Source organism: Sinocyclocheilus anshuiensis, unplaced genomic scaffold (assembly GCF_001515605.1).
Source record: "Sinocyclocheilus anshuiensis isolate Anshui unplaced genomic scaffold, SAMN03320099.WGS_v1.1 scaffold387, whole genome shotgun sequence".
NCBI lineage: Eukaryota > Metazoa > Chordata > Actinopteri > Cypriniformes > Cyprinidae > Sinocyclocheilus > Sinocyclocheilus anshuiensis.
The window spans coordinates 2,098,182-2,109,562 of NW_015549624.1; the positions used below are offsets into that span (position 1 = coordinate 2,098,182).

The window sequence follows — 11,381 nt, forward strand, 5'->3', positions numbered from 1 at the left end:
TTTAATAGTAATAAATTAATATAATCATAATAATGTAATATTATTTATATTATTTTATTTATATATAATCTAAATATATAATAGTAATATAATATTTTTAAGTTAATAAATGATAAGTTATATAAATATAATAGCAATATAATGTTATTTTAATAATTTAATAGTAATAAATTAATATACTCTTATTAATGTAATATTATTTTATTAATATTATTATATTATACGTATAATAAAACATACTTTTCCAGAAAAAAATACAACAGCAGAGTCATCTCTGATCAATGCTGTAATTATCCCTATAGAGGGCGCAACGGGACTAAACAACTAGATTCGAGGCCCAGAACAACGCGCCCCTCCCACTGAAGTCATTCCATATTTAGCAGCTCAGTCTCAGTCTCAGCACCAGCACTCTACAGTCAATTACCCATCAGGCTATTGATGAACGCGTCCAGGTGTACAGCAGGTGCAGGATGTAAACATGTATTGCACATCCTCCAAATGACTTTAACATGAACTACTATTTAAATGAATTGATCAAATGTGTTAGTTTTTTTCATGAAACATATTAAACGCATTGCAGTTCACCTTTTAAATGTCTCGCATGGAAATACTGGTGGAAAAGCTCTAGATCGTGGTAATGACGTCGTTTGGGGCTCGCCTATGAAAACATGGTTACTTCCGGTGTGATCTGAAACGTTGCTCCGCGTCTTCGCGCACGCACAGATCAGGGGCAGCAGCGTCTCTGCGCTGTGTTCATCTGAAGGAAACGCGCTCAAAGACGACGCTTTTAGTGCTTATTTAGAATAAGAATGGCGGCTACATCGCTGGAAGCAGTCAAGCGGAAAATAAAACTGTTGCAAGATCAAGCGGACGGTGCTGAAGAGAGAGCGGAGAAACTGCAGAGGGAATTGGCGCTGGAGAGGAAAGCCAGAGAAGCAGTAAGAACGCCGAATGATACAAAGTATAAAGTGCATGTGTTGAAATGCGCCGCGTTCCGATGTGCGTGAGTTCATTTAAACAGCCGCGTATGGAACGGATACGATAGTGCGCGCGGTGATGTGCGGTATGAACGTAGCGGAATTTCTCAGACGCCCTCTACGCGCTGTTTTCCAGCCCGTTAAACGGCGACATTTGTATCACACCCGTTTTTTAAATAACTTCTCTTTTCTTATTTGCAACAAACAGGAGACGCGAATGAAATGTTTGCCAGTGTGATTATAACCTGACGCATGTAAATGGAGTTTAAGGGTGCTGGATAATGATATCCGATTCGTATCCGAACGAGTCGTTATTTTGAGTCGAATCTTGAAAGTGAATCAGTTGAATCGGTTCACCTATTCGGTTTGATTGATTAGTTCACGAGTTTGACTGAAACGCTGTGAACGGTTACAACAATTAATTGACTGTCTTAAACTTGTCCGACTCCTAATTAAGCGAATTGATAGACGGGAATCGTTTCGTTCGAACATGATCGATTCCCAAAGAGCCAACAACCAACTGATAATGTGAACTGAAATATCAATCATACAAAATCGGTCTTGATAAATGACATTTGTTTGTTTTTTTTCAAATTGCAAAAACTTTCAGCTGGGAGATTAAAAATACAGTTTGGACTAAATTTGATTAGGCTACTTAAAATGCAAATTCATGCTATAGTTTGAACTGAATCATTAAACAAATTTTGTGAACTAAATCATGACTGCATACTGAATTAAGAAGACGCATGAAATTATATTTAAAAATGGAATCTGGATATTAGGGACTATGTGATGACAATTACGTCTGAATGTCAATTAGTGAGTCGTTTTTGAACCGGTTCTTTGAATTGAACCGTTCGGAAGAATCGATTCGCTTAAATAATGAGTCGGACGTTTTGAAGCAGGACGTTTAAACAACAGACCATGTTGTTTTCACCCCAAACTTTGAGATTGCTGATGACATCTCTGTGCAAGACTCAGCCCTGTTTTTTTCAGGCTGTTCTCTTGTTGACAGTCGTAATTGGAGAGTCTGGTTATAATCCAGTTAGTTAAGTAAGTTGTGCTGCTGTGAATAGGTCCTTGTCTGATGACAATTTACGCTGGACCAGAGGTTCTGAGTGTAATCATTTTAGGCTAATAGCCTACAGCAGTTCAGTAGTGATCCTGGACAGAACTGTTTATGCAGGCTGTGCTGTAGTGGTTTTATTATAATGAATAGGTGGTGCTGCTGCTTCTGGCTGTATGTTGACATCTCATGAAGCGGCATTTTAGCACTTTCCCTTATATGGCCAGTCTGCATCATCACATACAATAGGACTCTCCATAGTCATGCTGAAATAAACAGTGATGGCTCTAGTTTGCTATAGAAGCATGGCATTAATAATTAGTCTCAGTCTTTTCTAAACAAGCATGCTTGAGACTCTGGGCCCTTTAAAGAAATGAGTTCAATGCTGGCTGTCAAGGTTATCTGTGTTGCTTTCTAGTTTTTCATATCTCAGCTGACAATATAACATGCACTTTGCCCCAGGTCGTTCCCTTTAGTGGAAGGCCTTTGCTTATCGCTGGACTGGGACTTAAGCAGAGGTTATTTGTTATGCATGCTATAAAAACATAAATATGCACTTATATTTTGATGGTGTAACAATATTATATATTTAAAATACTTAGGAATATATAAGTCAATTAATTTAGCATATGTTAAAAGCCAGTCTTATAGGCCAGATTTTACATTGGATGTAAAGTGGTGACTTAATATATTGTCTAAAATGTCAAAAGTTGAACAAAATTAATGTGGCAGATGAGTTTGATTAGGGCTGGCTTTCACTACAGATGTTCAGATTAAATTTAATATAGTTCAGATTCTGTTTGATTCTGATTCATTTAGGTATATTTCAGTTACTGTATTTTTAATCATTTGAACGATTTACATTCCTTACCGACTTATAATGTAACTAACGGCAAGCACGCAAAAAATTCACAAGTGCGCATCTGAATTTGTGGCGAATGAGTTATGTGAGCCCTAGGTTTATTTGTATAGTGTATTTCCTACACTCTACACATTAGTTTTGGCTTGGCGTTTACAGTAAATGTTTTTTTTTTTATTGAATTTCACAAAAAAAGTGTTTATACTTTTTCATTCCTCTTCTAAATATCATTAAATATAAAGGATTTATTGTAGAGTGAAGAACTAAAATAGTTTGTAATGATTGTAAACGTTTCGTTTTATTGATTGGTATTTTGCATTATTTCTGAATGTAATAATAGTTCAGATTCTGTTTGATTCTGATTCATTTAGGTATAAAAAATTCACAAGTGCGCATCTGAATTTGTGGCGAACGAGTTATGTGAGCCCTAGGTTTATTTGTATAGTGTATTTCCTACACTCTACACATTAGTTTTGGCTTGGCGTTTACAGTAAATGTTTTTTTTTTTATTGAATTTCACAAAAAAAGTGTTTATACTTTTTCATTCCTCTTCTAAATATCATTAAATATAAAGGATTTATTGTAGAGTGAAGAACTAAAATAGTTTGTAATGATTGTAAACGTTTCGTTTTATTGATTGGTATTTTGCATTATTTCTGAATGTAATAATAAAATGTGACGCACCAATTTGAGTTTTCGCATCAATGCCATTTTTATTTTCTGAAAAACATGGTATATTGTTCATATTATGTGTATTAAAATAATTATCACTCATTTAATGCTGTAAATTATACTTTTTGAAAAAGTAACTGATATATTTTTGTAAATTTAAAGTAACGCGTTACTTTACTAGTTACTTGAAAAAAGTAATCTGATTACGTAACTCGCATTACTTGTAATGCATTATCCCCCAACACTGCTTTTCAGTGCATGAATTATGTAGACAGTCGGTTGCATTGTATTAATTGCATTTAGCATTGTGAGAACAGAACTGTGACTCAATTCTGGTTCACAGTCCACCAGGAACCCACAGTTACTGCTGTATGACTGCTACAACAAAATTTCTACATCAAAGCCCAAGCTTCATAAAGCAGCACTGAGTTTCCCTGCAGTCAGCGAAAGCATGTTTGAAATGATCCAGCTTGTGTGTTTGTCAGGTAGCAGGAGCAGCCTGTAGTTCTCCACTGGTCATGTGTGTTTGCCCTTTGACAGTGTAATCCGTGTAGGTCCGCTGGGACTCCCTCCCAACGCCTGTTAATGTTGTCCCAGAGGCTCGGTAATGATCCGATGGCCTAGTCCTGTCTCATCCATTAGCGTTGCTGTCATTATGTGCTATATAATGTGTGCGACCACAGCAGAAGAAATCGCTCGGTCTCAGTAGATCTTAATGGAAGCTAGTTAGTACTGCCGTTTATAACCAAATTACACCGTCGCCAAAACCTGGTTACAAATACAAGCCTGACGAGTTCTTTGCTCTGAATGGGAGCCGTCAGCATTTGTGGGGTGTAGGTGTCACTGTCTGTGTGAATTGTGTGTGAACATCTGATCTTGAGCTTTTATGCCAGTTCCTCTGTGCTCTTCAAGGCTGAGGGTGATGTAGCTTCCCTGAACAGACGTATCCAGCTGGTTGAGGAGGAGTTGGATCGCGCACAGGAGCGTTTGGCCACTGCCCTGCAGAAGCTGGAGGAGGCCGAGAAGGCTGCCGATGAGAGCGAGAGGTTAGTACAGTACACGGACATTCACTTTACAATTACAAAGAATGGTGTAGTACAGTCTAAACCATTGTGGAGTGAAATGAAATGCGGTAGAATGTCTACTGACAACCTGCTTTACAATTGTGTGGCTATCAGCAAGGTTATTGCTGTGCAGGACTACTAGTGGAATTTTGTGAGTGAATTATTTATGTTCACTTTTGGCATTTTCACTTTCGTTTTGACGACGTTTTCATTGCCTTCAAAGACTGACTATAGAAGTGTTTCTCAAACCTGATCCCGGGCGCCCCCCAACACTGCTCATTTTGTATGTCTCCCTTATCTGACACCCATTTCAGGTCCTGGAGTTTCTTCTAATGAGCTAATGAATTGAATCAGGTGTGTTTGATTAGGGAGACGCACAAAATGTGCAGTGTTAGGGGGCGCCCAGGACCAGGGTTGAGAAACACTGGACTATAGCATAACATTTTAAGTGTGAGCTGAGGGCTATTTAATTGGTTGGACGTACTGAACAAATACGCTCTTTACTGAATGAATCGGCTGCACTCAACATCTTGTGCGCAAACTGAATTAACGCAGAATCTCATTTGCGAACGAACCAAATGAACATGGTTTCTCAACAGAACTCGTATGTAGTGAAATAATCGTAACTTAAAACATCTTGCTTGTGAGCGAACTGAATAAACACAGTATTTTGTTTGTGAACAAACCGAATTAATGCAGTATCTCGTTTGTGAATGAACCAAATTAAAATAATGCAGAATCTTCTTTATGAACGAACTGACTAAACTAACAACTAAACTGAACGAACTGACTTGCTTGTGAATATTCCAAATCGAATGAACTTGCAAACTTGTTTGTGAGCGAACCGAATAAAGGCAGAGTCTCGCTTATGAACAAAATTGACTTAATGCTGTATTTATGAACAAACCAAATCTTGAAAATCTTGTTAGTGAATGAACCAAATGGTATCTCTCTTGTGCGAACTGATTAAACGCAGTATCTTGCTTGTAAATTAAATGAATGAACAGTATTTTGTTTGAAGAAACCAAATGAACGCAATGCAATATTTCACTTGTGAGCAAACCAAAATGAATCGAATAGACACTGCATCTCACTTATGAGCGAACTGAATAAACGTGAATATCTTGTTTGTAAACAAACTGAACTAAATGAACGTAATAATTCGCTCTCAAATGAATTGTTTGAGTGAATTATTCACAGACTCATTCATTGAATAAATCATTGAATAAACCTTTTTGGAATGATTTGAGTCACTGGCATGAATCAAAATCACAACTAAACATTACTGATTTATTTATGTGAGACTAAAATTATTTATAATTTTAGTTGTAATGTTTCTTTTTTTTTTTCGTTTTTGATTTAAAGATTTATTTTTGGCATTTTTGCCTTTTATTAGGATATGACGGTATTGTACAGGTGCATCTCAATAAATTAGAATGTCGTGGAAAAGTTCATTTATTTCAGTAATTCAACTCAAATTGTGAAACTCGTGTAAATTCATTGCACGTGAAGAGAGGGAGCGGGGGGTGAGAAAGCTCTGTGAGCCTGGACTCAAACTCGGGACGCTGAAGCGCAACTGTGCTGTCTTGAGGCTATTGGCACCGACAGTTCAATTAATCTTATCTTGTGCAGCCAAGTTACAAACAAATAGAAAAAATCAAATGAAGGACTTTTCAGTACTTATTTAATTCTCTGGAATGTCCAAATATATTCATTATCTCATGCTTTTTTTTTTTTTTTTTTTTTTTTTTTTAAATCGATCAATAAAATAAATGAACGAACAAACATTTTATTACTGCATTTCCTGTATGAGTTTGTCCATGCTGCCAAGTGCTAGTATATGCAGTACATGTGTACAGTGCTATAGCATACTGTGGTATTGTGAGTGTGGCATTCTGTAGGACCGTCAGCCTGATTCACTGAAGCAGAACGAGTCAGTTGAGCAGGTCCACACCCCGTTCCTCCCCCTCTCGCAGTAACTGTGGTTACTGTGTGCAGCTCCGCCGATGTGTTGCTATTGAAATGACAACATGCTGCCACTTCCTAGCCTGCACTGCACATCTGGTGCCCTGCATAAAGACTGTTTGTGTGCGCTGAGGGAAGTCCATGTAATTTGCTAATCACCAGCATCGCGACCCTACATGAGTAGTTCGTAATCATAATTGTGTTTAAGCAAGCATCGCTATCATCATCATTTATTATTATTATTATTGCTTTTCAATTAGGTTTTTTTTTTTTTACAAAATTGTGTTTTTATTTGAACAAAAGTTATTTTTAACAATAATGCTATAAAAAAATTAAAGCATTATTTTAATACATAGACATAGTATAAAACATTCAAAATGTATAGTGTTTTCATTTCATTTTGTTTTTCACTTTTCATCTACAAGACTTTTTTTTTTTTTTTTGCTATAGAGAGATTTTGTTCTCTCTTTCACTCCATTTCTTGCTTCCTCCTTCCAGAGGCATGAAGGTCATTGAGAACAGAGCTCTGAAGGATGAGGAGAAGATGGAGATCCAGGAGATCCAGCTCAAGGAGGCCAAACACATTGCTGAGGAGGCCGACCGCAAATACGAGGAGGCAGGTTTCCTCAGCCACCAAACCACACATGCGCATCACTTCCTGCCTAGTCACATGACCTTTCATACTTAAAGTGTAAGCAAGCAGGTGCTTGCAGTTCAGCATAAGCATAAAAAAAGATTTGCTGTATTTTGTAATCTGATCAAATATAGCTTTGTGGTTTTTGATTTGTTTGTCTTGTTTTGTTTTTTGTTTTGTATTATTTTTCTTTGTGTTTTGTCTCGTTTTTTGTTTGATTTTTAGTTTTGGATTTTTGTTGTTATTGCCTTTTGTTTGTTCATGTTTCATGTTTTTGTTTCTTTGTGATTTTGTTTTGAACTTTTTTTTTTAGCAGAAAAATCAAGGGCATGCAGTCGGTTGTAGTTGTGTGATGCTGTTTTTGGCCTAAACAACTGACGTGAGCTGTTTGCGTAGAGCCAGTGGGTCCCTGAATAAACGGCAATTTGTAGAGGCACTAGGCTGCGTTTCCCTTCCTTTGTTTGCACACACAGAGTCCCTCTGTCTCCAGCCCAGCACGCCTACATAGAACCACTCTGTACCGAGACCTGGTCTAGCTCTTAGGTGCTTTTTCCCTCCCATTCATCTGTTCTGACAGTGACTGTTGTGATAATACAAGAAAACATGGGTTTAGAAGCTAAAACTGTGTCTTTGATCCCAGAGCTTAGCTGCAGACAAGTTGGCGGCTTTGAATGTAATTTGTAGCGAGTTATTGATCCAAATGGAGTCATAGTGATGCTATAGAGAGATTTCATTCTCTTTTTCAATCAATTTCTTGCTTTTTCTTTCCAGAGGCATGAAGGTCATTGAGAACAGAGCTCTGAAGGATGAGGAGAAGATGGAGATCCAGGAGATCCAGCTCAAGGAGGCCAAACACATTGCTGAGGAGGCCGACCGCAAATACGAGGAGGCAGGTTTCCTCAGCCACCAAACCACACATGCGCATCACTTCCTGCCTAGTCACATGACCTTTCATACTTAAAGTGTAAGCAAGCAGGTGCTTGCAGTTCAGCATAAGCATAAAAAAAGATTTGCTGTATTTTGTAATCTGATCAAATATAGCTTTGTGGTTTTTGATTTGTTTGTCTTGTTTTGTTTTTTGTTTTGTATTATTTTTCTTTGTGTTTTGTCTCGTTTTTTGTTTGATTTTTAGTTTTGGATTTTTGTTGTTATTGCCTTTTGTTTGTTCATGTTTCATGTTTTTGTTTCTTTGTGATTTTGTTTTGAACTTTTTTTTTCTTGTTTTGTGTTTGTTTTCTGGTGGTTCATTGCTTTGCTTTTGTTTTTGTCTTGTTTGTTTTGTTTATTTTTTGTCTTGTTTTTGTTTTTTTCTTTGTGTTTGTTTTTGTTTTGATATTGTTTTTGATTGCGTGTTTTGTCTTTTTTCCCTTTTTGTCTTTTCTTTTTATGTTTTCATTTGGTCTCGTTTAATGTGTAGAAAGTGTTTCCCCCCTTTTAAATTGGCTATAAGTACAAGTATGTGACTGTCCCGTGATCTGGCCTGTGTGTGTGCAGGTGGCCCGTAAGCTGGTGATCGTTGAGGCTGAGCTGGAGCGCACAGAGGAGCGCGCTGAGCTGAATGAGAGGTACGAGACTTTCCTGCAGCTTCTGCATGTCTGCATAAACCTACACACACATTCATGCATGTGCCTGACTCTCTTCACACACTCACACACCCTTACAGATTCTGTGTCAGGAGGCATACACACAGAATACATGAGACGCTAACTAGCCTTTTACTTTCTGAGGCCAATGAATGCAAAATGTATTAATAAATAGAGCTTCTCTGTAACTGATTGTTGCTTTTTTTTAACATTGGTTTCTGTCATACAGTCCTTTTGTAACCAGTATAAGAGCCTCTTCTGACATATAAATGTTACTTTAGTCAGCACTCCGTGTGCTCTGCTTGTCCCGCCTCCAGCTTTTCCTAATTGGTCCATTGTTTTAAAACTGACGTATCATACCGTAACACTATTTAACTTGAAATGAATTGTCTCTCATACCTGTCATCCTCAGGTATTGATCTATGCCTGTATACAAATATGCCCACTTCCGTGCCATCTAGTATGCGTGAAAAAACAGTAGGTCAATAAGTTGTATGTCTGCGTACAAATTATTCATTAAACGATAGAAGAAAATACCTGGATGACCTTCTACTTCCGATTCTGACTCTTAAGTTTGCACTTGATGCACATATCAACAGTAGCTTAGATGTAACACAACAATGCGTCACGTGTGTACATCCCCTAAGAATATTACTACCATATTGCTAATACCTGCTTCACATTCCTGTTTGTTGTTTTGGTTGTCTTATGTTTTTTTATTTTTGCATGCACTGTTAACTTGCATGTGGCCCGTGTTTGGAATGGCCTTCCCTCTGCACACACTAACAGACGCCTTCGAAGATTAGAGGATGAGCTTCGAGTGTTGGACCAAACCTATAAGTCATTAAAGGCATCAGAAGAACAGGTACTGCACGCCAGTCATTAGGTCTCATCTAAACTTGTGTACTCTGTAAGAGGCAAAACCACAGTTTCCCTTGCTTGCTACCCGTGCAGCTTTATTTGGTCCATCTTTTTGTTTGTTTGTTTCACGCCCTTCTAACTTGGCAGGAATGCTGCAACTTGATTTCTTCTCATACGGTGTAACTCCTAACAACTTGCATGCAGCAGTTATGTAGACTTCGATTCATCATCATGGCACATTCCTGCTGTGTTAAGGGGACTTTGGGCTCCCCTTGTCCTCCATCCCTGTTTTGATTGATTTTGGGTTTTTGTTTCTTTTGTTCCTCTTTTCTCTCTTCCGGTTCCCTGATGTCCCTCTGTTCCAACCTGCCTCTGGTTCTCCTCTTCTCAATGTACCTTTCCTCCTCTTGTTCCTCCTCCTCTCCTCTGTGTGTAAAACACCAGCAAATGCGCTGAGCTTGAGGAAGAGTTGAAAACTGTGACCAACAACCTGAAGTCCCTGGAAGCCCAGGCTGAGAAGGTAGGTGTGCTCTGCTGCTGCTGTCCCAGGCACACAGTCCACCCCTCCTCCTCAACAAACCCGGATAACAAGTGTTTCTATGTTCAACAAACCAACTTTGTCTGTATATGTCAATGAGGGGTTGAAGTGTGCGTTTACTTGCTTTTTGACAAATTTTCAGATTTTCTGATTTGTGCTGGTCTAACTGGTCCATAAGAATCAGCATAGGGGCTTTTTTTTTTTTTTTTTAACTTGATGGTCATTCTGGGGAAGCTTTCTGGATGACCATTATAATCTTGTTAAAGTGAAATCTGGTTAAGAGTCAGTCTGTGAACACTCAAGAGCTTTGTTTCTGCATCCGTAGTTATATGCATGTATGAATATCTGTATCTGCAGTAGACTTTAGCAGATGATTTTGATCAACATTAGCTTACATGACATTAAAAAGTTACCATATTTTAAAAACCTGTAATACTGAGTTAATGCTAGTACTGTCAGATCAGTTAATCGAGATTAATCGCATCCAAAATAAAAGTTTGTTTACATAATGTTTGCATTCTGTGTAGATTTTATTTATAAATACACGCATGTGTATATATTTAAGAAATATATGTAATGCATATTTATATTCATATATAAAATAAATAAAATACTTAATAAAAATATTTCTTAAAGGGGTCATATGATGTTGCTAAAAAGAACATTATTTTGTGTATTTGGTGTAATGCAATGTTTATGCGGTTTAAGGTTCAAAAAACACATTATTTTCCACATACTGTACATTATTGTTTCTCCTCTATGCCCCGCCTTTCTGAAATGCGTCGATTTTTACAAAGCTCATCGGTCTGAAAAGCGAGGTGTGCTCTGATTGGCCAGCTATCCAGTGCGTTGTGATTGGCCGAATACCTCAAGCGTGTGACAGAAATGTTACGCTCCTTACCATACTGTGATGCCGTGTGCCGGAGCGACGAGACCACCAATAAAACCCATTATAAACGAGGCGTTTGTTGCATCCAGTGGGGGCATAATTACTGAGTATAATGACTTATACTGTCTTTTTATGCGTTGCGTATCGCGCCGCATAAACATAAAACCATGTCTTCATTTGTAATCGGAGAAACGACAAACGACAAGCGCTACTCTACACTGCTCAAAACTCGCGTTTGAATCATCAGTGGCAAATCCTTGAAATATGCAAACG

General features: G+C 37.8%; 1 protein-coding gene across 12 annotated transcripts in view; it reads left to right on the forward strand.

Moving 5' to 3' along the window:
• Positions 1–11,381, forward strand: part of LOC107659515 (tropomyosin alpha-1 chain-like) — a 30,743-nt gene that overhangs the window by 5,701 nt on the left and 13,661 nt on the right. For 5 of the 12 annotated variants that reach the window (XM_016448493.1, XM_016448491.1, XM_016448489.1 and 2 more), the window contains exons 3-6: positions 4,487–4,620; positions 7,102–7,219; positions 8,732–8,802; positions 10,126–10,201. In XM_016448493.1, coding sequence (XP_016303979.1) covers positions 4,487–4,620; positions 7,102–7,219; positions 8,732–8,802; positions 10,126–10,201 — 399 coding nt within the window. Of the gene's footprint in view, positions 1–662; positions 939–4,486; positions 4,621–7,101; positions 7,220–8,731; positions 8,803–9,609; positions 9,686–10,125; positions 10,202–11,381 lie in introns of those variants that run through there. The other 7 variants (XM_016448492.1, XM_016448490.1, XM_016448488.1 and 4 more) reach the window with 5 other exon arrangements.